This window comes from Oscarella lobularis, chromosome 14, assembly GCF_947507565.1.
Source record: "Oscarella lobularis chromosome 14, ooOscLobu1.1, whole genome shotgun sequence".
Lineage (NCBI taxonomy): Eukaryota > Metazoa > Porifera > Homoscleromorpha > Homosclerophorida > Oscarellidae > Oscarella > Oscarella lobularis.
The window spans coordinates 2,248,738-2,272,217 of NC_089188.1; the positions used below are offsets into that span (position 1 = coordinate 2,248,738).

The 23,480-nt window shown below is 44.8% G+C and overlaps 3 protein-coding genes and 1 long non-coding RNA gene across 7 annotated transcripts; 1 reads left to right on the forward strand and 3 right to left on the reverse strand.

The window, feature by feature from the left end:
• Positions 1–360: 360 nt before the first annotated feature.
• On the forward strand, positions 361–755 carry LOC136195542 (uncharacterized). The gene is made up of 2 exons (XR_010671913.1): positions 361–412; positions 458–755. It is a non-coding gene; the product is annotated as an uncharacterized lncRNA (long non-coding RNA).
• Positions 585–21,609, reverse strand: LOC136195541 (midasin-like). 4 transcript variants are annotated; one of them, XM_065984882.1, is made up of 109 exons: positions 21,589–21,609; positions 21,339–21,532; positions 21,231–21,288; positions 21,129–21,175; positions 20,904–21,074; positions 20,488–20,857; positions 20,364–20,435; positions 20,254–20,313; positions 20,013–20,204; positions 19,836–19,957; positions 19,707–19,782; positions 19,308–19,659; positions 19,202–19,262; positions 19,034–19,148; positions 18,899–18,980; positions 18,738–18,844; positions 18,550–18,686; positions 18,397–18,501; positions 18,239–18,349; positions 18,108–18,179; positions 17,973–18,048; positions 17,656–17,921; positions 17,337–17,604; positions 17,170–17,286; positions 16,973–17,119; positions 16,778–16,919; positions 16,427–16,724; positions 16,248–16,374; positions 15,910–16,194; positions 15,724–15,850; positions 15,603–15,672; positions 15,247–15,557; positions 14,994–15,199; positions 14,819–14,941; positions 14,707–14,769; positions 14,516–14,650; positions 14,347–14,454; positions 14,201–14,296; positions 14,077–14,148; positions 13,946–14,029; positions 13,766–13,897; positions 13,593–13,721; positions 13,387–13,543; positions 13,242–13,331; positions 13,028–13,190; positions 12,857–12,973; positions 12,721–12,805; positions 12,560–12,665; positions 12,398–12,507; positions 12,183–12,346; positions 12,093–12,132; positions 11,853–12,042; positions 11,724–11,805; positions 11,554–11,669; positions 11,393–11,505; positions 11,193–11,344; positions 11,008–11,146; positions 10,832–10,952; positions 10,628–10,778; positions 10,449–10,578; positions 10,088–10,395; positions 9,622–10,039; positions 9,358–9,573; positions 9,068–9,310; positions 8,973–9,017; positions 8,831–8,921; positions 8,758–8,785; positions 8,198–8,709; positions 8,023–8,149; positions 7,839–7,968; positions 7,697–7,792; positions 7,557–7,651; positions 7,382–7,500; positions 7,205–7,327; positions 7,056–7,159; positions 6,779–7,003; positions 6,544–6,732; positions 6,404–6,491; positions 6,217–6,346; positions 6,054–6,165; positions 5,887–6,002; positions 5,727–5,829; positions 5,500–5,676; positions 5,257–5,450; positions 4,901–5,201; positions 4,769–4,846; positions 4,560–4,721; positions 4,355–4,504; positions 4,061–4,303; positions 3,955–4,015; positions 3,808–3,902; positions 3,683–3,758; positions 3,570–3,635; positions 3,435–3,523; positions 3,226–3,385; positions 3,148–3,179; positions 2,974–3,090; positions 2,723–2,917; positions 2,507–2,671; positions 2,395–2,457; positions 2,238–2,347; positions 2,016–2,190; positions 1,890–1,963; positions 1,722–1,836; positions 1,544–1,666; positions 1,413–1,493; positions 1,323–1,364; positions 1,157–1,272; positions 585–1,102 (listed from the first exon to the last, which is right to left on the reverse strand). In XM_065984882.1, exons 1-109 carry the CDS (start codon positions 21,607–21,609, stop codon positions 922–924), a joined length of 15,192 nt encoding a protein of 5,063 aa, XP_065840954.1. In that variant the 3' UTR covers positions 585–921. The 4 variants fall into 4 exon arrangements, with proteins under 4 accessions (XP_065840954.1, XP_065840955.1, XP_065840953.1 ...); XM_065984883.1 differs by having other exon boundaries at positions 3,570–3,632; positions 13,028–13,193; XM_065984881.1 differs by having other exon boundaries at positions 13,028–13,193.
• A 62-nt stretch (positions 21,610–21,671) lies between these two features.
• LOC136195500 (U5 small nuclear ribonucleoprotein TSSC4-like) lies at positions 21,672–22,205 on the reverse strand. Its single transcript, XM_065984825.1, has one exon. It carries the CDS (start codon positions 22,203–22,205, stop codon positions 21,672–21,674), a length of 534 nt encoding a protein of 177 aa, XP_065840897.1.
• A 10-nt stretch (positions 22,206–22,215) lies between these two features.
• On the reverse strand, positions 22,216–23,334 carry LOC136195545 (erlin-1-like). Its single transcript, XM_065984889.1, has one exon. It carries the CDS (start codon positions 23,290–23,292, stop codon positions 22,303–22,305), a length of 990 nt encoding a protein of 329 aa, XP_065840961.1. The 5' UTR covers positions 23,293–23,334; the 3' UTR covers positions 22,216–22,302.
• Positions 23,335–23,480: the final 146 nt, after the last annotated feature.

Sequence of the window (23,480 nt, forward strand, 5' to 3'; positions counted from 1 at the left end):
TAGGCTCGAGCGGGCACGACTTGGAGGGGGTGTCGCAAGCGGCCTGGTTGCCGGCACTTTTCTCACCATTGGCACGATTAGACGGAGGATGACCTGGTCCAGGAGACTTCGGCTTGGGGCATTGCACTGCCTTCCCTGTCGACTCTACAAGGTCGGCCGTTCTCCACTTCCGCAAGGCCCGGTTCTTCCCAGGAAGACATACCGAAGGCTTTGGTACCAACGAGCCGGGGGACTCGGTTTTAGGGGCCGTTTCTCGTCCAGGCGGTACTGATCGGAGTGGCCGAGGACCCGCAACTCGCCCGACACTTTTTGGAAGGGGGTCATCGCTTTGCGAAGACTTCCCTGGGCTACGACGCGTCCGAACCTCCCCGTGGTGTAGCCTGGGTAACGCGAATACGGACGCAACAAAAAGGTACGTACAACGATGATTTGACAGATAACTAACTTCTTTTTTTAGGTCGCAGGAAAGAAATGGAGATGATGACGCTGCTGAAGAATGAATAGAAGGCCAAGACACGTTTTTTTACGACGCACGCTCGCGTAAATATTTTTCGTAGCTTATACGTAGATTTTTGCAGCTAGCCGGTGTCGTCACAGTGTTCATAATTCTTGACAGCTTGAAAAACAAGGTACATCCGGCCACGCTCCCTACGTTTAATTAATTAATTATTTAAGTACATGTATTATTCTAGTTCGTTTTTGTCTCTTTAGCGCAATTTTTTTCAATAAAGATCCTTCCTTATATACAGATACAAGATTGCTCAGCTCTCCGGCTTCCTCGTTTAGCTCCAGTCTTTTACCCTAGTAGCCCGGTCGAAGATGAATAGGAATCGCTTGTGCGATCGTATCAACCGATCCTTTCGTTTCTGTTTACTCCTGATGGCCTTCTCTCTCCGTTATTTGACGCGAAATCGAGAAGGGTCACGTGGAGGAGTCTGATTGAGCACTCGCAAACGATGTCGCCATTATTGCGCTATTATTGCCGCTAGGTTGCCGTCCGCGCGTCGAGGACCGTCCGGTTGGTCTTCGCCACCGGCGTACGTAAGTTCGTACCCGTTGGACATTTGAGGTATCCGGGCGTTTTCTCCTCTCTCTCCGCCCCCTTGACGACTCAAGTTTTTATTTGCTTTTTAATAATTAAGCTAGTGCAGTGTACTCGAACCACTGGCGTAAAGCGTCGCTGAGCGTTCTAGGAAGGTCACTGATGTCCTTCAATAGTATGTAAAACGGAAAAGGAAATTCGTCCATATAGGACAACATTCGAGGAACAGCCTGATACATAGTCTATTAGACACTTGTACTGCAGTACGACACCCACTTACTTTATCATCAAAAACTGGAACCACGATATCGAGAACCGAATCCTAAATTTTTTCAAATATATTGAGCGTATGGAGCGTGGCCGGATGTACCTTGTTTTTCAAGCTGTCGAGAATTATGAACACTGTGACGACACCGGCTAGCTGCGCTCTTCTAGCTGCCGCTTTTACCACCTATAGTAAAAGTAGAAATTAAATAATTAATTAATTCTACAATGGCTTACTTCAGTGCCTTCAAGAAAAATTCCTCGTCCGTCCGAAACGATTAGTAGGAGTCGACTCCTCGCCTGATTTCGGTCGAGATGGTGATCGTATTTTATCATATCGTCAACGCACGTGTTTACCATCTGCAAGCAAGGCACAGAGTGTGATGTTTCCGCTCCAAGCCAGTGCGTCGCATACCTGAGCTACTTTTGTCTTGTTCTGATCGAACGCGAATTCCTGCAGTACCCGTCCACCTGACTCGGAGGTAAACGGTTCAACCAGAGACTGCACTATACTCGTCGTTTCTCCAAAACTGTGCAAAACCCAAAATTAATCATTTCCAAAGTGAAACTGTTCTACACTTACCTGCAGATGCCGAACTGCCCCACTTCGAGCCAACGTAGGGCATTACTGACTATTGATAACGCCTCAAAAGCCATCTAGTAGAACGCGGAAATAGTTTAGACACAGCTTTTTTTCTTTATGAAGTACTTGTTTGCAGTGGCTACTGCCCATGCTTGACGAATCGTCGACTGCTAACATAATCTGGTATTGACGTTTGCTCGGTTTTGTTCTTCGGAGCCAGATTTTATCTCTGCGAAATCCGCTCGCTATGTAGGGAATGATCTTCTTCATGTTTAGCCGTTTTCCACTTCGATAGTCGCCCCTATAAACAATGCGTTAGAGAGATCGAATACCTCTTTTGCTGCTCGCCTTAGTCTCGTCGAAAGAGTCGGCTCCAAAACGAGTCTGAGTTGTTCGCACAACTCTCTAGCGTGGTTTGAAGTCAACTGTTCGTACTGCCTCCACAGCAGCTGAGCGTCCTAAAAGAAATTCGGTTCGGGAGGGACTACGATTTCGAGCAACGTACACTTGAAACTTTTGTAGACGACTCTGATCGAGATGTCAGACGAGCCTCGAGCTGCTCGCTTGACTAAAAATCGTATCTTTGGTACAGCTCGTAGATGAGACTATTGTCTTACCGGCAAGTGCATCCAATCGACATTTTGACGAAATTTAACAAGAGAACGTTTACTTTTATCGGAAATTTCCCCGTCGCCACTTTCATCAATGCTACGATTGTCAGACTCCGCTGTCAGCTTCACGTCTGAATAAGCCTTACGCTGACCGTCTTCAAAGGAGTTCTCCTTCAAAAAAATACAGCTTTTAGAGAGCTGGCCCTACTTTAACCCTAGAACCTGTGCGGGATCTCCTATAGAGGAATCTTTTTTATCGTCATCCGCTTTAACGTTTCTTTCTTCAGCCGTTTCTTCGTCGACGGATTCGACACTAAGTTTCTGTTCTCGAGCCTGTTGTTCTGTCGCTGCAGCTAGAGAAACGTCGTCGTGTTTTTCACTATCATCGACTACGTGCGTGTATTCTTCGGATTTGGACTATAGAAGGAAAGAAGGGTCAATCGAGTGTCTTCTGAGAGAGAGAAAGGCCTGACCTCGATCGCTTGTGAGTCTGCTATTTTTTCATCGGTCTGAGCCAGCTTGAGGCGCTTCGCATTCGGCTCAGGCTCCTTCGACAAAGACGCATTGACTGATGACCTCTTTATGGAATTCTAGCAGCGTATACGAATTTCCAAAGACAAAAAAAAACGAAAACAGCATTAAACTACCTCCGTATTCGACCCAGCACTTTTCTGCGTACCTGAATGGGATTATTAGCAAAAGAGAGACTCAAAAACTATCCGTACTATATGAATAAGATGCTGTTTGATTCTCTTCGGCCGTCGTTCTGTCGGTATTCTCCGATTCGACTCCGCCGCCTATATGGTCGTCGTCGGACGACGCATCGCGCTGTTCTTTCGAAGTTTCCGCGTCCTCGGTATGATGAGTCAAACCGGCGTCTCCCTCCTTCAACGACTGATCGGTTCTCTGATAGAAAATTCCTTTGCGAGCTTACTGCGGGTTGATTACTAGCAGAATTATCGTCGCGAGATTTTTCGTCGACCTCTCCTTCTTCTCCATCCGGCGAGTCGTCGACGTCTTTCCCTGAAAAGAACGTCTTTATAGAGCCTCCGTCTTATGAACCGCGTACCCAAAAGCGATGCTTGGGTATCTTCTGCGGAATCTTGAGCTTCCTCTGGTTCGTTGGCGACATCTTCTGGAAGAAATTGCTTGAGGCGACAATTGAATTTTCATGAATCGTACCGTCGTCACTGGATAAAGCTTCGGCTTCGTCGCCGTCTTCGTCGAGAGCAAGATTTTCAGGAATAGACATTTCCTCCTTTGAAAAATGCTGTGAGCATCGCGGGGACATCAGAAGTGAAGCAAACCTGATTTGAATCAACTGGCTCATCTTCATTATCATTAGCCTGAGGCACGGACTCGTCGACGTTATGATCTTTTGGAGCGGTATTTTCGTCAAGTTCTAAAGAACCGAGTCAGAGTACTTTCTCTCAAATATAAAGTACTGTTCTTACCTAGATCTTTCATAGCATCCAATCCCAAATCATTGACATTTTCGTCAGAAATCTCGGTAGCCTAAGAAATAAATATCGCTTGTGTTTTTAATTTTGAAGAAGTTACTCTATCGTTCGCTTCGTCGTCGCTTTCGTCTAATGGATTGTCTCCTATGTCATCGCCTTCTCCCGTCTCGCCAAATTCGTCTTCAACATTCGATCCTGAGTCGTTCTTGCTACCATCTTCCGCCAAGTCGTCGTCATCGTTCTGCATATCAAAATCGCTATCCATTTCAATGTCTTCTTGTTCATTATCGAGAGAAGTCTGTCCGCCACCAGCCTCAAAGTCATCCTTATCCGCTTGTTCGGTCTAAAACAGAAAAACTCAGCGTCTGAGTACTCAGAGACGCGTACTATATACGTTAGGAGTTTCTTCTACTTTCTGATTTGAACTAGGCAACTTTCCGGAGTCGTTATCGTCTCCAGGCTGCCCACTTCCCTCTAATTCGCCAGTATCTTCAACGCCACGATCGACGCCGTCACTGTCGTCCTCAAGTGAGTGTCCATAGCCCTAGGAGTATTTGAGACTATACACGGTCGCAAGACAGACGCAGTACACTACTAACCTTGATAAGCAAATCCGAAAATACTGTGCAGATGTCTCGAAAGACGGTGCAAGCGAATCTTTGAGATAGCACGGCGTCGGATAAAGCAGAAAAAGCCATTGTTAAGAAGTCGTCAAGAAGAGGTAGTAAGGACAAGATCAAAACGACGCCAGAATTTAGAATCTAAAGCAAAGTTTAGTACTACGTAGCCTGGGAAGACATTGCCGTACCTCTTGCGAAGAGGACGCCAGTGGGAAACTTGCCCAAGACGATAAATTCGAAACGAGTTCGACAAACGTTGAACTGACCTACGAAAATAAATTTTTTAGAATTTTATTTCCCATGTGATGATGTTCTCTCGCCTTTTCTAGTTCAAAGGCTTTGAGAAGAGAAAATGGTCGCGAATGAAGCAAATCGACGACAGGAAAGTCGTCTTTAGATTGACTATCACCGAGCTGTATTGATTGTCGGAGAACAGGGCAGATCTCAGATACAATTTCCAACAAACTAAGAGCCCTCTCTTGAAGCCGTTGTAGGTGAGACTCATCAATGCATTTCTCGTCAATTGGGCCATTTTCTGTGCACCAGACACGGTACTCTTCACACGTAGACGCAACACGAACTCTAGTGGTGAGAAGAGGAGCTAAAAGACCTCCGCTGTCACTAAAAATAATTCGGCTGGTAGCCGTAAATAAAAGACAGAAATTTCGTGCTTTACCCCATTGAAATGTTGCCTTGCAAAGTATTGATGATGTCAGTGAGATCTGCGCACTTTTCTTCGACGTGGGCAAAGGACATTCGCATCTGTTCGTACTGCGTCCACGACAGAAGAACTGGATTTGATGCGGCTAAAAGTGGAAGGAGTCTCTCGTCGAGCTGCGATTTCTGCCGCAGAAACTCCTCCTTCAACGTCTAAATAAAGGATAAACGGGTAGCCCAGTTGCCTTTGGAAATGCCTCACCTCCAGTTTCTTTCTTTGTTCTTCCACCAAGGAAGCGCTAGTCGTTCTGGCATAGGCGGGTTTTACAGGATCGTCCGTCGCCATCTCTTCGTTTTCTCCAAAGGGGTAACACCGGAAAAGAAGACATATTTCACCGAGACTCAAAACCACGTCGTCTAGCAAATCCTTAAGTTTAATCTAATATAAATAATAAAGATGATGTCAATACAATTTCCGATAAAAAATACCATCCACTGCAGGGTATCCTTCTGCAAAGGTAAGGGCAGACTTGGTGACACTTTCAGCTCGTCAATCCAATTCTTAATGCCGCGCAGACTTCCCAAGTGATCACTATTAGCGCAAACGAAGCATGCAAGTAAAACGAGGTCATAGAGTAGAAATTTTAACCTAATTTTTGCTATGTGCTTCGTTGCATCGCCTATGCTTCCCAACTGCGCGATTATTATCTCCAAAAGCTGCCCACTGTAACCATTCATTCTTTCAATGTCCAAGGGAACAAGATCCTGGAATGATCTGTTGGTATTCGAAGTACAGTACAACAATTTGGCATTTACTTTGGAAGGCTTGAGGAAAGAACTCAGCAAAGCCTTATCAAAAACCAGACATTGGTAGAACAACGCCGACGTCGTAGCCCACGATTCAGAGATCGATTTCTCCGCGTCTTCGCTGCAGTAAAAAACGAAGTTAGGAGCAAGCAGAAAAGCCCAACAAGTGCACCTCAGTAGGCCCGACGAAAACGCCTTCATTCGCAAAACGAAAGAAGTCAAATCAACCGGCTGAAGTTTTAGAAGCGACTTGCGGAAGTCCGACTCCTTTCGACGCTGGACTCCTCGCTGATACGACAGGCCTGCGTACGACGAGCACAAGGTCGCGATAGAGCATCGATTAGAGAGAGTCAACGTACCTGCAGCTTTGAGAGACCGAAAAAGTGACGTCAGAGCAATCCTCTTTTGTCTCGCATGTCGTTTCATAGCAGGGGCATTCTTCGCCTCCTAAGAAAATCGGTTAGAATATACTGTTCTCGTGCATTGGGGGAAAAGAGACCTCTTGCTCTGTAGCAGTTTGTAAACTCTTCAGTGTAGTAATGCAATCTAGAACGTCGATTTCCTGTTCGACTTCTTTCTCGCGTAAAACGAGACTTGAGCAGCATTGCCTCGCTTCTCTGACTACTTTTGGAAAAATCGTTAGAAAATGCGAGCTGAGCTTTTTGAAGTGAAACAGTTCAAACGACGACTACAATGAAATTCTCGATTAAATAATAGACATTACTATTATGAACCTTAGCTAACGATTCCGATGGAAGGCAAGGCAAAATTTGATTTTTTGAATTTGAATCCGTATTGACCGTAGGCAGGCTTTGAATAGAGAAAAAATTCTCGACGGGTTCGTTTAGAATTTGTTCCACGTTTTTCGCGAAATGTCGCAACTTCTCTCGAACTTTGGCGATGTTGTCTTTGAGAGCGAAAAAATTGCTCTCACTCCATTTGAACAGCTTGATAAAATCCTAATCAAAAGTGTGCGATGTAAATTTTCCTAAAAGAACGCAAAAAAATTACCTTTATTTCCTTCTCGATGGGTTTCTTTTTGACGCAAATGTGTGAGGAAATGGCTTCACGAAATTGTTCGTAATAGCGATGCAAATGATAGAGAACACCTTGGGCTTACAGCAAAATATCATCCAGGAAATCATTCGAGATCAATTTACCTGCTGGAGATGCCTTCAAGACTATCAATTCGCAGTGATACGCGTAGACAAGTCCCAGACGAAATTGAAACTCTCCAACCGACGAGCTCTCTAAAAAGTGTTGCACTGCAGAAACTAGATTATCTAGCAGAAAAAACTCGATATTATTTCTATTTAAAATAATGAACGCATGCTAACCTATTTGCTGGTGATCGCCTGTTGCAGCAGAAGTAACGAAAGTACGCAAATGATACCACCAAGTTGAGGCTCTTTCGGCGTATCTTTTTTTCAGTGCCTCCACAAGCTGTGGCCAGCGACTACGAAGGGTGAAGCGTCCTATGACTTCAAGACTGGACACTTCTAGTGAGCGAACCTTAGTTCCAGCTTTCTCCATTGAACAACCACTTGCATGACCGATTGAATCTCCCGGGAGAGATGAAATCGACGCTCTGAGTACATTTCCCAAGCCTTAATAAACGTTAAGTGCGAGAAATTTGAATTTTTCATTGTTACTTGAGATTTTTCTAACAACAGTTCCAGACCGGTCAGAAATTTCATAATGGAGTTTGAAAGTGAAAAAGATTTGATTTTGTCCACAATATCAAGTAGCTAAATCGAGTATCCAGTTAGGATACAACTATTGTTGTTTACTGACCTGAATCATGACTGGATTATCAGGCAAGTCGACCAAAATTTCTTTCACTCGACTACAGAACGATTTAAGAATGGGCAAAATAGAGCGAACGGCGGGAATATTCGAATCGTGGTATATGTCATAATAAGACCTAGAGCCAGAAAAAAAATAGCCACAGTGCGGCGTGCTTTACTCCAAAGGAAACCTTAGACAAAGCCCATCAGGCAACTGATCAGAAGAAGCTTCATCCCGAGGTTCTAAAGTGTAGTTTCGTAGCTTGAGACTGGAAAAAAGCGAATGGGACGAGGCTAATTTCCCATCTAAATTCAAGCCTAGACAAAGACAATCTTTACGCCGTGCACTGAAGAGAAATCTCGTACCCTGCATGAAGTCACCATAGCGCGACAGTAAGGCGTAGCGACGCTGAAACAAAATCGCCAAAACGTCCTCCTTCATAGTCGACGAAGGACGAGGAAGGGTCCACGTCCAAAGCGACGAAGCGAGTGAACAGAAAATTGCACGATGCGCGTCAGAAATTTCGAAGGAAACGGCGTTGCTGTCTGATGAAGAAGACTCCTTTTTCTTCTTCTTCTTCTTTGCCGGTTCTAGACTCTCTTCGTCAATCAAATCAGCGAAGTCGTCATATTGAGGGAAAAGGATTGTTGATTCGTCGTCGTTTTCGTCGTCCGATTCATCGTCGTTTCTCGTACTTTCTCGATAGCGAAATAGTTCCGCGGCGGCGACAGTTTTGGCCAGATCGATGCTCTGCTGGTCTCGCCAAACGCCGTGGCACGTCTCCAGTAAGCGATTCAGAGACTCTAGAGCTCTGGAACTAAGTGAAGACTTGTGTTGGGAAATCCAAGAGAACAGCTGCAAAGCGAGGTCTACAAGTCTAACAAAGAAATTAGACATTTATATATAAAAGGATCGCAATTCTAACCTGATACGGTTTTCACTCAGATTTAAATCTATGAAAAGTATAAGCATAAAGAGACGGTTTAGATCGATATTACCTTTAGAATAAGCCTGATCGGCGAAACAACAAGCCGCCGAGACGACATCGCTCTCGTAAGCCAGCGACTCAAGAGACAGAACATCGATTCTCTAAACACATGTATTCTTATTAATTAATGCTAGAGGTCTAATTCTCTTTACCGTTTTCTTTGACGACGTGCAGAGCATCTTTGTCCCGTGTATGACCTGCGAAAACAGTTCATTATACAGAGTTTAATTAAATCTTTGCTGTAAACCTTTGAGATTCCTAAGGCAAAGGGCACTGTTATGTCTCTGTACATAGGATACGTCTCTTGCAGGCGATGAAGAAATAGCTCGGCGCTTTTTTCCCAAATTGCCGCCTCTTCTAGAAGTGATTTTCGCTTCAGTATATGATCGATCTCGCTCAGGTTCTCCAGTCGATTGATTAGGCTAAGGACACTCGAAGGGGAGCCAATCGTCTGCGTAAACTGCTTCATTTCTTCCACCAAAGGCAGAAACTAAAGAAGCTCTCGATGCCAGTCTAAAAAACGAGAGTTTTCTTTACCTGACTAGTTTCCGGCCTACATGCTGCGCTTTTTCGCAGAGAATTAGCGTCCTGCTGAAGAATATTTCGCTTTTCTAGCAAAATTGCTTCCAGTTGGGGAGAGCCAGCCAATTCGATTCCATTGAATTTTTCACTTAGGTCCGGAAACGAAGATCTTCCACAGAGAATAGAGTCTTGAGCGTGACGAGTAGCCAATTCAGTCTCCACGCTCACAATCTAAAAGGAGATGTATTAATAGCCAAACCGTTCTCTTCCTGTGCGTACCTCAGTCTCAATTTGACGAATTTCCCAATTATTCTTTTCCACGAGATCGGTTAAAACGTCAGGCAATGCCAGTGACGACTGCAGCAGTCCAAAAACAGCAGTCACTTTGCCAAGAGTTGAAAATTCGCCTGCCATGTCAACGTCGATTCTGTTCGCCGCGAAGATCGACCCAAAGCAGTCTAATAAATAGCTTAACAAAGACGACACGTCTCTTGATAGCTCTATGGCGCCGCGAGGACTTTGTCGAATAAACGAAGACGCTAGCTTTCCCAGAAAGGTTTCGGCGTCACTTGTTTCTACTATCTGTTCCGCGGAATCTACTAGGGTTTTGTACGCTTGTTTGCAGTGGGTGGGGATTGCATTAAGGGTTCTGAGGAGACCAGCAAAGTCTGCTGCGACTTGACTCCACAGTGATTGCCTATGGGGGAAAAATTGTCACACGTCTTAGCTAGGAGAAGCGCTATACCTGAAAGAGAATACCGGCGAATTGAGAATATAGCCTCGCGACCAAAAATGCTTTGCTAGAAATTGGAGTTGACTGCAAGTCTGGTCGATTGACGACAGAGAATTTCCTGAAGAACTCTCCAGATAGTCGTTGAAGCAAAAAGCGAAAGAAGACTGATTTTCGACCGCTGTAAACGTCGATACATTCTGACTAACGATGCGACTAAACGCTTCGAGGGAAGACCAGATTTCGCCGAAAAAATAGAGCTGATCGTGAAACGCCAGTTGAATTTCTCCAAATAAGGCGAGAAGCAGATCTTCATTACATTCCTAAACAACAATAAGATGGACCTGATTCTGGTTAGATTCGTTCTTTTACTGACGTTTCGGTGCAGAAATTCCTCGAGTCTCAAACACGCAGCGTACAAAAAGGGGCGAGAAAATGGCAGCGATTGCACCAGAGTTGATAGCAGAACAACTATTTCCTTGCAGTGTTCAATCAAGTCTTCTCCGCTGAAAAAAAAAACAGTTTTAACTAATAAATCAAATGTCATTTAATTACCCTCTAATGTAAAATGTCAGGACAGCAATCAGTCGCGCTTTGAGCAAAATTGCAGTCGCTGTAGACAGAGTATCTCTCACATCGCTGACGATCTCGGTCTCCTGAGTCATAGAGTCTACTATAACTTGGGCATTTTTTATTATTTCGCTTCCTTGAAGGATATTTATGGACGATGATATCTTGTGTATTGCGAGAGCTCTTTACCTGAAACGTCCGTTTCGTTCTCTTTTGGCCAGACCAAATTTGCCAGGAATCGCGACGCGAAGAGTCCACGCACGACTCGAGGAATGCAAGGACCGTATCGAAGTCGCACGTCTAAATCAACCTGCGAAAAACGTAGCGTTTTGAGAGAAAGATAAATAAAGCGAAAATCAACCTACAATGACGTTTGCACTCTCTTTCCATCGGTAAGGAAGAGGAGATCCAAAGACATGAGCCCATTGGGAAGACAGCGACTTCTTGCCGTAGTCCATCGCAGAGTCTAGTGCTGCACAATCAGACTCCACGAGAAGCGATGCCCTGAGTAATCCAATGACTAAAACAGAGCAAGTAAATTATTAATTGCCTTTCAGTTGGTCGCAAATGAGAGAAGATTCTGCAGGAGCAATCTCTGAATTTTGACCAGTAGAAAGGCAGCTGTGAAAGCGCCGAATCTGAGGCCGGCGAGAGACAACAAAAAGACAGCATCTTCCAAAACCATTCCAGTTCCATTTCAACCTAATTACATAGCCCCGAAATAGATCACAGATCCCCGCGAATTTTTACCTCCAAAAAATTCGAACAATTGATTGAAAAAGGTCGACGTAGATAATCAAACATCTGCTTTTCGAATTTTGAAACAACGACAGCCAGACGTCGAAGCCAAGGACGTTGAGGAGCTAAAAAGAAAAAGTCAAAGAATCGCTAAGCAACGTAGTGCAACCGACTCAATGAAGGGGAGAGACATAGGGCCATAATGCTGCCTTTAGAAGGATTTTCAAACGAAACTTTCATGAGACTAAGGTATTCTTTCTTCGTGAGGATTCTCCACAGTAAGTACTGACTAAAAGACAAAAATTCGCCGTCGAAAAACGAGTCGGATGTGAAGTAATCTTACTGAAGAGACGAATGGTCGCAGTCTTGTCTTACGTCCGAGTGAAAGGCAAAACCAGGATCAGTCAAACAATTGAAAGGAACTCCTATTCGTAAATCGTCAGCACACGAGTCTCCTCTCAAATTATTAGACCTTTTTCACAAACGTTGCCAGCGACAAAGTTCTTCGTGACTCTTCTGATTGCCTCGAACGATTTAACGTGGTCTTTGACATAGGAAGTGGCGCAATTCATTCGAATTTCCCAGTCAGCGATGTCGCTCTTTTCCACAAAGAGCAATATCGCTGTAAAAGCCAATGAAAAATCTGAAACCAGCTCGGTTGGCTAAGAACAGAGACAATAGGATAAATTCCCAGGCAATGAAACCCACTCACTGCAAACCACGACACTCGATTTCGCACCGCAGTCTGATACCTATAAAAAGATTCTATAAATTTGATCGATCGTTTACGGATTTTAGCTACAGTTCTTCTCGACTGATCAGGTAGGAAATAAATGATAAGTCGCGTCTTGCCGTGGCAAAGCTCGAGTTGAGAGCCATCTCTGCGAAAGATGGACACGATAATGCCACCGTGATTGGTCTGGGCGTTTCAACGGGAATTTCCGAAGAGACAGCATCGTACGAAGTCTAGAAAAATCGCAAAATGTTTTCGTTAGAACGAGAGGTTTTCTGACTTACTTTCAGTACTTTTTCCATTGCCATCTCAGCGGCAGCAATTGGGGAAAATTCTCTTTGAATCAATTCCATTGCAGTAGTGAAGAAACGCGATAGTTTGCGAAGGCTATTAGCTATCTCGAGACTTAGATCAAAGTCATAGGAGGCATTGATTTCGTATCACACCTGAGGAAAGGTTATCACACAAAGCGGAGAACCATTGAAGTAGTTTCGGTTGATAAATTCCAGCGCTACGCTGTAGCACTTCAATGTCACTCTGGGAGAGTTGATTCTGCACGCGAAGCGCGATCAATAGAAAGAAAATTTTAAAAATGAATTCGACCTACGTCATTTTCGACGTAAATTTCCAAACCCCGATTTCTCACTGCTCGCGAAAGTTCGCCGTAGACGGGATCCATGGATAGAATAAGTCTGCAGTCGAATACTCACCTGAAAAATCTTAATTTCTATTGATTGAGATACCTGAAGTCTGGGTGAGGTTTGACTGTGACGATTTCGTCATCAACGACGCCACGTTCGGTTATTTTGAGCTCGCCGCCCTCCTCCAAGAGCGGGTTTAGACGATCGAGTACAGACGGACTAAAGTCGGATAGTTGAAGCGACGTATTGGCTAAATATGAAGCAGTCACTTACGAACAGAGATTCGCATTGTCGAGCAATAGCCAATGTCCCTCTTTCACGGCTTGAACGACGAATGAATCGATCCATTCAAAGCGACCGCCCCGACTTCCCACATTTCCTTTCAGACCGCTCGTCTTCTTCGTAAATTTCTCCAATTCCAACCGAAAGCGCCGAGCTTCTGCATAAAATACCCTAGATAAAACATCCTAAGGTGATAGACGTTTACCCTCTGCTTGTTCTAGGTGGAGAGACTCGAATAAAGTCGCCGCTTTTTCGGCAATCTTGCCACCAAATTCCAAGTCCACACACCGATCATCTGCAATGGAAATGGCTCTCAAATAAACGCGCGAGATGAAGAAAATTTGCTCTACCTTTGGCTTTTGTAAGGACGCAATGAATTTTGAGTAAATCGCCCAAAGAGCGTCTTCTCTCTAAAAGGAGACCACCTCTTGCGAGAGCCTCTATTCCGAGCTCCAATAGGTGCACTCCTTTCTCGCACAACTGGTTAAAATCTCTATTTAGATCTTCCTATAAAGAAATTATACGAACGAAGCTGGTGATTCTTTTATTGTCGCACCTGTTCAAATCCACCAAGAAGCTCTAGGATCCCCATGTCGCTTGTCATTGGCATTTCCAGCAAACGAGAGCCAGTCAATTGAGCCAAAATACGGACAAGACTCCTCTTGCCGCACCCACTCGGTCCAACCTGAAAGATTTGTTAATAAAACGCCGCGAGACGTTTCTTTCTACCAAAAGAGCCATCCAGCCCATATCCAGACACTGAGCCAACGCGTGGAACGGTCTCATGTGCGAATGCAGTAAAACGAACGGCGACTCCAGACCTACGTAGCATCCACGTCGCTTCAATTTTGCCGTGCCAATCTGTCGAGGATTCAAAAATAATTCGTTGATGACTGCGTGTCAATTTACCTCAACGGAAGTTGGAGTGACTCGAAAATGACTGCGAAAGACGGAAATGCTATTTCCAAATATTTCAGCAGCCAAAGCATCCACCTGGAGAGAAATTTCTTATATAAACAAAACAAGGAAAACTTGGATACCTGTTTTTTATTCGAGATGTTCAGTTTTGAAGAGAATATGACGTCGATAAATTGAGCGGGGCCCCACTGTTTCTGCGTAAGATTTGACGTTGTAGTGTAACCTTAATGAATGCTACGAAAACACCTTTTGTTTTGAAAGCAAACTGCACCAGCGAAGCAAGTCTCGAAGGTTGAATTCAAGCGAGCCGGAACTCTGTCTAGTTAGCACTCCTTGTGAGAGCTAGAAGCCGATTACAATTACGTAAATTTCAAATGAACAAATTGCCTAACCCTGTAAAGAAAATCGACCATTTTTTCGACATCTGAAACAGGGATGAGTGGGTAGGCAGATTTAGCAATAAATAAAAGGTCGTCCTTCGTAAACTCTTCGAAAAACACCTGCCAGAAAATACCAGGAGCTATTTTATTTCTACGTTTTCTACTCAAGTACTGTCTGTACCTTTGTCATTCTATCGAGGAACGATTTGGGAAGAGATTTCCTGTTTCCTCCTTGTTGCACCGGGTTCTGGCACGCAAAAATTCTCGTTCTTTCGTGCTTAACTTGAAAAGACAGTCCCAGTTCCGGAACAAAGATCTAAAAATCGTCAAATGAAAAATTCACGCAGTGCGAGAGTAAGCTCAGCGTTGAACCTCGGCCCTGTGATCAAAACAAGCGTTCAGTCCCTCGAGAACAGACTGCGAGGCCAAATTTAGCTGCACAAATGAATCTACCGTAGGATACGTCACTTTCCGTCGTATATACCTCGTCCAAAATGATCCAATGACCGGCTTTGAGAGCTCTAAGCAAGGGACCGTCTCTCCACCGGAACTCACCACTCTTTCCTCCTTCGATGGGCAAATCAGAGCCAAATAAATCAGCGATATCCTAACGCATCGACTTGTCTACGTTTTATAGTGAATTTTCTTTCTCTTCTTACTGTTTCTTCGGACAAGTTGATGCGTACTGCTGCGTTGCCCGACGCTTTCGCTAACGCCGACACGAGACTCGTCTTTCCAACGCCGGGCGATCCTTCGAGCAGAATGGGACGATTTAGCTGGATACCTCGCAGCAAACGAAAGACATTTCGAAACGCGGTCGGAGCGCAGAAGCTGTAGTCGTCAGACATAGACACTTTGTTCGAACCTAGAAAAAAACTACTTATAAAAAAAAAAAGATATTAAAAAACGTACCCTTTCTAAGAAAAAACGAGCCAATGCCGAATAACGATTCGGTTGTTTTGAGTGCATTTCCTGCCGCTTTGTCGAGAATCGACGACAAGTCGATTGGCAGTTGTTTTGTTAAGAAATCGACGCACGCCTTCTTTAGGAGACAGTGCTCTTCAGAATTCGCAAAATTCGAACCCGTTTCCAAGCTGTCCATGAAAACGAGGCAGGCACCGTGTAGATAGGCGTCAGACGTTGATATGGGCTCGAGCGCTTTTAGCGAGCACGTATTGATGAATTCGACCCACGAGAGAAGATCTCTGACCGTCGCAGAATATCTAGTGAATTCATTTATTTGATATTTATCCATTAGAGGTGTTTACCTTTTTCCGGTTGTGATTTCCGTCCAGAATTTCCAGAAGTCTATTATTCGTTCGCCGATTCCAGATCGTCCTGCCCAAAAAATTGCCCATTAGAGTAAATTTAAATTTCGAGGAAAGGGACCTCTTGATACGGGAAGTATCTGAAGTTGCAAATTGAGACTTTTTTCGACGATAAGAAGCAATTCCTCTCTCGAATCACAGCTCGAAAACCAAATTTCAGTAAACCGATTTCTCAGCGCAGCCGACAGCTAAAAAAGTCAATTTAAAAATTCAGATTAATTAATTAATTAATTAATAATGAATTCACCTCTTTCTTGCCGAAATCTCCTCCTGGATTCATCGTGGCAAATATACGAAAATCGTCCGCGGCTTCCAGCTCCATTTCCTCGCCCAATCGTCCTTCGCTCGTCCACGTGCGCTCGGCTAGAAGCAATTTTCGCTCGGGCTCCAAAACGCTGTTCAAACGTTCAAGAACCGAATCGTCGGCGAGCGATATCTCGTCGACGAGAAATGCGCCGCCGGATTGCATCGCTTCGACGAGCGGCCCGTCGCACCACTCGAAGAGTTTGGACGAAGACAAGTCGTCGTCATTCTTAATTAAAAAAAAAACTATTGTTCCCCCTCCTTATTAAAAAAGTGATTTACGTGATGACGAACGGGTCGGAGACCGCCGAGAAAATCCGCCGCTTCCGTGTGCATGTGGCAATTAACGGTGAATAATTTGAGTCCGCTCAACGAGGCGTATATTTCACAGGCGGTCGTTTTTCCACTTCTGAGACGGAAATAACGATTTTATATGTATGATGACGTATTTTTTTTCTTACCCTGTTTCGCCTATGAGAAGAACGGGTTCTCGGTTTGCGATCGCTCGGCCAATAAGAACGAATGCTCGTCTCATCGTCTTTGTTAGGACGACGTGAGAATTTTTTTCTTGTAGATGAGCTTGGACTTTTGATAGTACGTCGGCTGATAGCGGATTCAAATTTTTCAAATCGGATAAATTCGACGAAAGACCGAAGAGCGAATTCGCGTCGAATTTTCCGCGAAAATGCTTTTGAATTGTCGCGAAAATAATCGCTTCTTCCTCGACATTTCTCACCCTGCCAGCGAGAAGAAAATAACCTAGAAGACGTATGAATATTTGGCGTGTATTTTCTTCGTGTTTAACGACTCACCGTCGGCGGCGAGATGCAACTCCCAGTCGTACGTCTTTCCATCGGGATGAAAGCCCTTGTAGCGCTCTCCCCAGCGAAACAAGTCGCGCAACGTAATCAGCCCGTCTTTTCCAGCGAACACACTCGACGATCTACGATTCGCCTAAGGAGAAAACGCGTTCGAAAAGCGATTGGTGGTGGACTGGGGGCCTCTACTCGAAGATCCTTCATGACGTTGATCATTTTTTTGGCGTGGGACAAAGGGAGAGAGCAGCGCTTGTGAAGAATTCGTCCCATTTCGTCGTGAGGTATTTCGGCGAAGTGAAGTTCGACGAATCGATTACGAAAAGCTCGCGACAACATCTACGAGACACCTCGACTAATAAAAACAAGACGGATCTATTTATCTTTACCTTTCGGCCTGCGTATTGCCCGGGCGGATTTTGAGTAGCGAAAAGGATAAAGCCTGGCTTTGCCTTGACGTATTCCTGAGTCTCGCTAACGAATAACTCGCGATTATCATCAAGAACCTTCGAATTAGAGTGAAATTTTAAATTCTTCGACGCCTAAAACTTCGTACCCTATTCAACGCTTCAAGAACGTCGGTCGGGGCGAGGTTTAATTCGTCTAGAATTATCCAATGACCGCGTTTCATTGCGTTGACGAGAGGGCCCTCTTTGAAGACGAGTTTGCCGTGTTCGTCCGGCTGATAGCTTCCGACGTACTCTTGAAGGTCGGTGTGCTCGTGATTATTAATGCGAATGCACGCGTTTCCCGTTCGACTCGCGAGGTACTGAATCAGACTCGTTTTTCCCACCGAAGTCGGTCCCTGAAGCAAAACGGGGTATCTAAAACGAGAGAAAATCGCGGCAATTTCACGAGAAAAAAAATTCGTCTACCTTGCACAGACGACTCTGGCTAAGTTTTTCAAGTTGAATTCGATGCTTGGGGTAAGGATATAGTTCTCGGGCGTGGAGAGTTCTTTTGTGCCTCGCATGAGCCAGTATCCTTGCACGCAAACGCTTCTGTCGTCCGACGACGGGCGAGGCATTGGAGAATTAAGCGCTTTTCGCGTCGACGGGGGTACCAAGTGCTGAACGATTTTTTGCTTGACAAGCGGAAAGGATTCCGAGTCGAGTTGAGAGAGAAAACTAACGGAGAACCCCTGGGGAGAAAAATTATTGCGGAGGTTTTGTAAAAATGAGAGCGATTGCACCTCGAATAATGATCGCGCAATTGAACCGCATCTGAGTCTCGCTGCAAATGTCAAAGCTCGACAAAGAGTTCTAAGACTAAACAACGCGCGTCTCGCTATGAATTAATTAATTAATTAATTAAGTAAGTAATTTACCTGTACTGGGGACAATGACCATTGCTATCTGTCAATTTGTTTTCTGCTAGATGTTTTAGATTGCGGTACAGGCTATTCGAAAGAGGTTTAATTCTATTGGTTGTTGTCGCGATAAAAATTGATTTTCTTACGCGACAATCGATTCTATTTCGCCGGGAGATAGCGTAAACGTTTCGAGATATTTCGCCACGAGCAATTTTAGATCTTCGTCGCTCGGTTCAGTGACGAATATTTCAGTAAATCTGAAAATACGGGGGTTGGACTTGTTTTGAGTTCGAGGATCCCTAACCTATTTCGAATTCCCAAAGGGAGACTCTTCTTTCCGACGTCTGTCGCGGGATTCATGCAGGCAAATAGTCGAAAATTCGGATGCGCTTCGACGGGTTTTAGGTCACTAAATACGAAATATAATTTAGGTCGTTATTTGAGTAAAAAAACCGACCCCTTTTCGGTGAGGAGAAGGGTTTGATGACTATCGCTTAATATTCCGCAGAGAGACTCCAAGGCATCGGATGTCGCTAGATTTATTTCATCTAAAAGAATCCAACTTCCTGTCTTGATGGCTTGAACTAGTTTTCCCTAAGAGAAAAGACTTCAAAAATGAGTGGCTGGGTTTGAGTTGCTACTGACTTCAATAAAGGAGAATATGGATATGGTGTTTTGATCCTTGACCTGTTTGTCCAGTTTGGAAAGTCGATTTTTGAGCGATTTCCATTCAGATAAAAGAGCAGTGGTTCCTACAGAAAATAAACAAGTTCACACGCGCATATTTGGTTTGAGAATGATGTTACCTTTAGCCTTTTCTAACGCAATATCGCACGTGTGATTCATCAGTTTCAACATGACATTCCATTTGGATTGAGCAAACGAATTCTGCAACGTTTTTTCGTGAAAATAATACGTAGGTACTTGCTTTTTCGTCATACCTGGATGTGAATTAAAAATTGGTTGTTGCGTTTCAGAGAAAAATTCTTTTCAAACAGCGAAAAGAAATCTTCCTTCGCACGCGAAAACACGCTTTTTAGCCCAACAGGTTTAAATCTGCAAATAAATTAATAATTATTAGGCGTTCTGAGTCATTTTTATTGGCTTACCCGCCTATCAAATCACCGCTATCCATCTGCTGACTCATATTCACAACATAAAGCCTTTTGCCTGTAAAATAACCCTATAAACGCTTCCCTAGTCATTCAATATTACCTAAAAGATTAGCCAGGTGTTGTATAGCCGTCGTTTTTCCCGTTCCCGTTTCGCCAACGAGCAATACGGGTTCAGCGAACGCCACACACGCACCAAGCCTCTCCATCAGCACGAGAACGTGTCGAGTAAGCGCATAAATCGACTCGTCGACGTTCCCCTTTCTCTCCTCGTCCCTCGACATCGTCACGCGTCCGATTCGAACGTAGGATTCGCTCACGTCCAAGTCTGGCTTAGCGAGCGTCAAAATGTGATGCATTCGCTCTTGGCTAAGTCCGAGAATTTCGCCGACGTTCAGAGCCGCCTTCAGATATTCGTCAAGTGACGAAGAAGAGCAAAGGAAGCAGTCATCGACCTGGACTGTCGTTACGGAGCGAGAGAGACGTTTTAAATTATCTGTACCTCTTTGCAGAATGCCACTGAGTTGACCATGACGCGCGGAGAAGCGGATAATCGCCGGCAAAGCTTGAAAACGTCACTGCGCGCAAAACAAAAGGAATACATATGAATAAATAAATACTTGTTTATTACCGAGTCGATGGAATTCGCTTTTGAAGAGAAACGACGTTTTCTGTTCGACTTGCGAGCAATTGATGAAGGAGAACGAGAACGTCGGAAACTTCGGATAATTTTTTGTACTTCGTCTGAATAATCTGCATCAAAAATTAATTAATAAATATATATATAAATTATTGTTTTTGTTCTCGCCTTGGCGAGATCTTCTTGGCTGATTTCCTTCACGGAAATCGCGTCCCAGTGATCGGCGAGAAGTTCCATTTGCATGGACTTTCCGCTACGATGCGTCGCGAAGAGCTGAAAGCCGGGAGCGGCACGCAGCGTCGTTCCCTGACCCAGCAAAACCAGGACTCTCGACTCAAGTACGGACAAAAGAATCGACCCCTAGAGAGAATTCTCATAGAAAAAAAAAACCACGAAGGAATTTACTGACCAGTTCCGCTGGCGCACTATTGATGTCTTCGAGGAGAAGCCAATATCCTTTAGACATAGCCTAGGGGGAGAAATTCCATTGGGGACCCCGGAACGAGAACTTTTCTTTACTTCGCATAAGACGCCGGGAGACCAGACAAACTCTCCTGGTATATCCGTAGCTTGATAAACTCCAACAAGCGCCTATAACACGTGTGAGTAGTTTCATTTATTTATTTATTTATTTATTTATTACTTTTGCATCTGTGAAGCCTCCCAGCTGCAATTGTATCAAATCAGGCGATCGTAGTCGTCCCGTTAAGCAAGCCAAATGCTGAACAAGCGCCGATTTGCCGCAGCCAATTGGGCCTTCAAGCAAAACCGGTCGCTTTGCAGCAACCGAAATAGCCATAGAGAAAAGAGTATTTGATATCGATGGCGTGCAGATAAAATCGCCTGGTGATTGGCTCTTCAAAGAAGCAGGCAGAAGAACGTTGCCTATGTTTACGGCTGCTACATTGCCATCGCATCCTTGCACAGTGTGAATTGTTGGAGTACTAGAAGAGAGAAGAAGTGTCTTCTCCTCTTCATCGACTAGATTTTCTTTTAGCGTGAGATAATCACAACTAATAAAATTAATTAATTAATTAATTAAACGTGGATTTATTTTACTTTGTTTTGAGGTTTTGCTTGAGGGATATTTTAGCTGATTCGGAGATTTTTCCCACGATGGAAAAGACCTCTATGACACACCATAAAATGTGAGGGTCACGTGCTTGGAACCAAGTCAAGAGTTCTGTCCAATCCCAGAGCAAGGTAAAGGAACGATTTAGTGATACGAGTCTTATTGAAAACACGGAAATAATTAAGCAGACACACTCGATTTGCTACACGTACCTATATAAGCCAATGAAAAAATTTCTCGTTTTTGCTAAATCCAGTGGCTGAGGAGAAGGGAAAAATAAATATTTTAGAGCAGCGAGAAACAATGCTGCGTACCGCGTTTGAGAACGGGGGGAAAGGAAGACGCTTTCCCTTCAATTTCTCCATCACCCAACTAAAATACGAGGACTCGGGTTTCTGGACATCAGTGCAGAAGAAACGAACCTTTGATAGGATGAAAATCGAGGCAGCAGTGCTCCGAGGTGATGGACGAATAGTTCTTGCTGTCTTGTCTCTGTTAAATCGGCTTTTTCGAGCGCAAAAACGATCGTTTCTAAGGCGGTTCGATCTGCTGGCGATCCCGACGCGACGAACGAAGCCAGGAAGTCGACTGCATTGTCTATCGGCAGCTGAAGAGGCTATAAATCCAATCAAATACAAAAGAGGAACAGAAACGGCGAAGAAAGACACGAACCTGCTTTCGAACGTTCGCCATGTGCAAAGGAACGTGCGCTAAGTGCATCTAGTATTTATCAGATTTATCCCATCTAAAATATTTTAATTCAAATCTTCTTCTTCGTCTTCGTCCTGAAGATGTTGAAGCGTGATTTCTTTTGAAGTCATTTTCGTCGGACTTCGATTGGGCGCTTTTTTCTTCTTCGCTTTGGTCCCCGGCCTTTCATTCGCTTCAGTACAGCGATCAGCCGCCTTTCGAAACGTGATTTTACTCGCGTCCTCCTTCGATTCGTCCTCTCCAGGCGCCGCCGTCGATTTCCTTTTTCGCTCGCGCAATTCGGCTAAAAAATCGAAGGCAGCTCGACTGTTCTGCGCGTCGCTGCAAACGTTCACGTCATCGAGGCTGTACTTGGTCCACTTATCGGGATGCAGGACGTGATCGGGCGCCGGTTTCGCTCTCTTCGCGGCCTCCCGTCGTCGTTGAGGACGAGACGAAGGCGGAGGCATGACAATCGCGTCCGCTTCGCTTTCGTTCGTCTTCGCCGTTGGAGCCGGAATCGAATTGAAAACGGCTGCAGCTCGCGCACGAAAATCGCTCTCCGTTCCCGAAAGAGCGAACGTTTTGCTGCCAGACATTTTAGTAGAGTCACATCGCGTGCTTTAGTCATATAGTGAGCCCAACAAGAACATATGTGACCTACCCCCATTTAGTATGTGTAGGAAGCAGAAGTTTTTAAGTCTCGTTTTCCTGCGCTACAGCGGCTGTTTTTGCCCCCGTTGCCCCCGCCAACGGCGAAGTGCTATCACTAAAAAATTTGGGTATACTAGGCCCGAAATAAATTTTCACATTCGAAGCCAGAGCCTCGTAGCGCTTCATCTCCAAGAATTGCGAAGTCAGCTGAAGCGAGTTCGCTTCGGCGCGCTTTTTCGCCGAGTAAAACTCCGCATCCGCTTTGGCGATTTCCTTCGCGAGGAACGTTTCGTCTTCGATTTGCGACATGCGTTTCTGACTCTCTTTCTCCGTAATTTTTTGCTGATACTGAATCTTGGAAACCTCGGCGACCGTTTCCGCTTCGATGACGATTCGCTTTCGCTGCGTTTCCGCCTCTTTTTCGACGACTTTCTGCGTCTGTTGTGTAATCAAAAGACGAGTTTTTTCCACTTCCATTTTCTCGTAATTCACGCGAATTCCGTCCGGAATCTTCGGCTTCGTGACGCGCACCGCCTGTATGTGCAAACCGGGCGCCATCGAATGCAAATCGCTTTCCAAAGCCGATTTCAAATTTTCGTCGATTTTGTCAAATAAATCGATGTAGACTTCTTGGACGGTATGGGCGCTGCAGAACTGATTCAATTCGTGATGGACTTTGTTGAATATGAGCGTTTTATCGTAGTCGACCGTGTATCTTCGCACGACGTCGTGCACCGAATCAACGTTCAAGATATTGACCACTTCGATGCGATCGAAGTAGAGAAGAACGCCGCTGCTCGTGCCGCAGGGCACGTTTTTGACCTCGTCCGTTTGGAGGGTGATTTGCACGGGACGCATCGACGTGACGACGGGAATCATGAGGTGGAAACCGGGATGGCTGATCGTTTGGAGTAGGGCGCCGCCGCGAAAATAGACGCCCACGTGTCCTTCTTCGATTTTGTGGACGGAGATTGAGACGAGAGCCGAGCCGATTGCGACGAGGAGAAAGGCAGCGAAGATTGCGTTCGCCATGATGCGTGTTCGAACGATCCGGGACCGCGATGGGGAGGTCCGGGGGTCGTAAATGATTAATTAATAAATTGAACTCGCTCTGATGACCTAAAAAATAAATTCAGTTTGCATTTTAATCTAAACGGTATCTAATTACATTAATTTGACCGCTATACGTACGTGCGTCCGCATATTTGTCTAGCGGGACG

Excerpts from the sequence above, each read along its gene's own strand:
- LOC136195545 (XM_065984889.1), bottom strand. The coding sequence starts at position 23,292 with ATGGCGAACGCAATCTTCGCTGCCTTTCTCCTCGTCGCAATCGGCTCG.
- LOC136195500 (XM_065984825.1), bottom strand. The coding sequence starts at position 22,205 with ATGTCTGGCAGCAAAACGTTCGCTCTTTCGGGAACGGAGAGCGATTTT.
- LOC136195541 (XM_065984881.1), bottom strand. The coding sequence starts at position 21,609 with ATGGCGAACGTTCGAAAGCAG. Across the intron at positions 12,133-12,182 it reads CTGATCAGTCGAGAAGAACT|GTATCAGACTGCGGTGCGAA; the intron begins GTAGCTAAAATC and ends ATCTTTTTATAG. Across the intron at positions 1,103-1,156 it reads GCTTTACGCCAGTGGTTCGA|GGGGCGGAGAGAGAGGAGAA; the intron begins GTACACTGCACT and ends TGAGTCGTCAAG.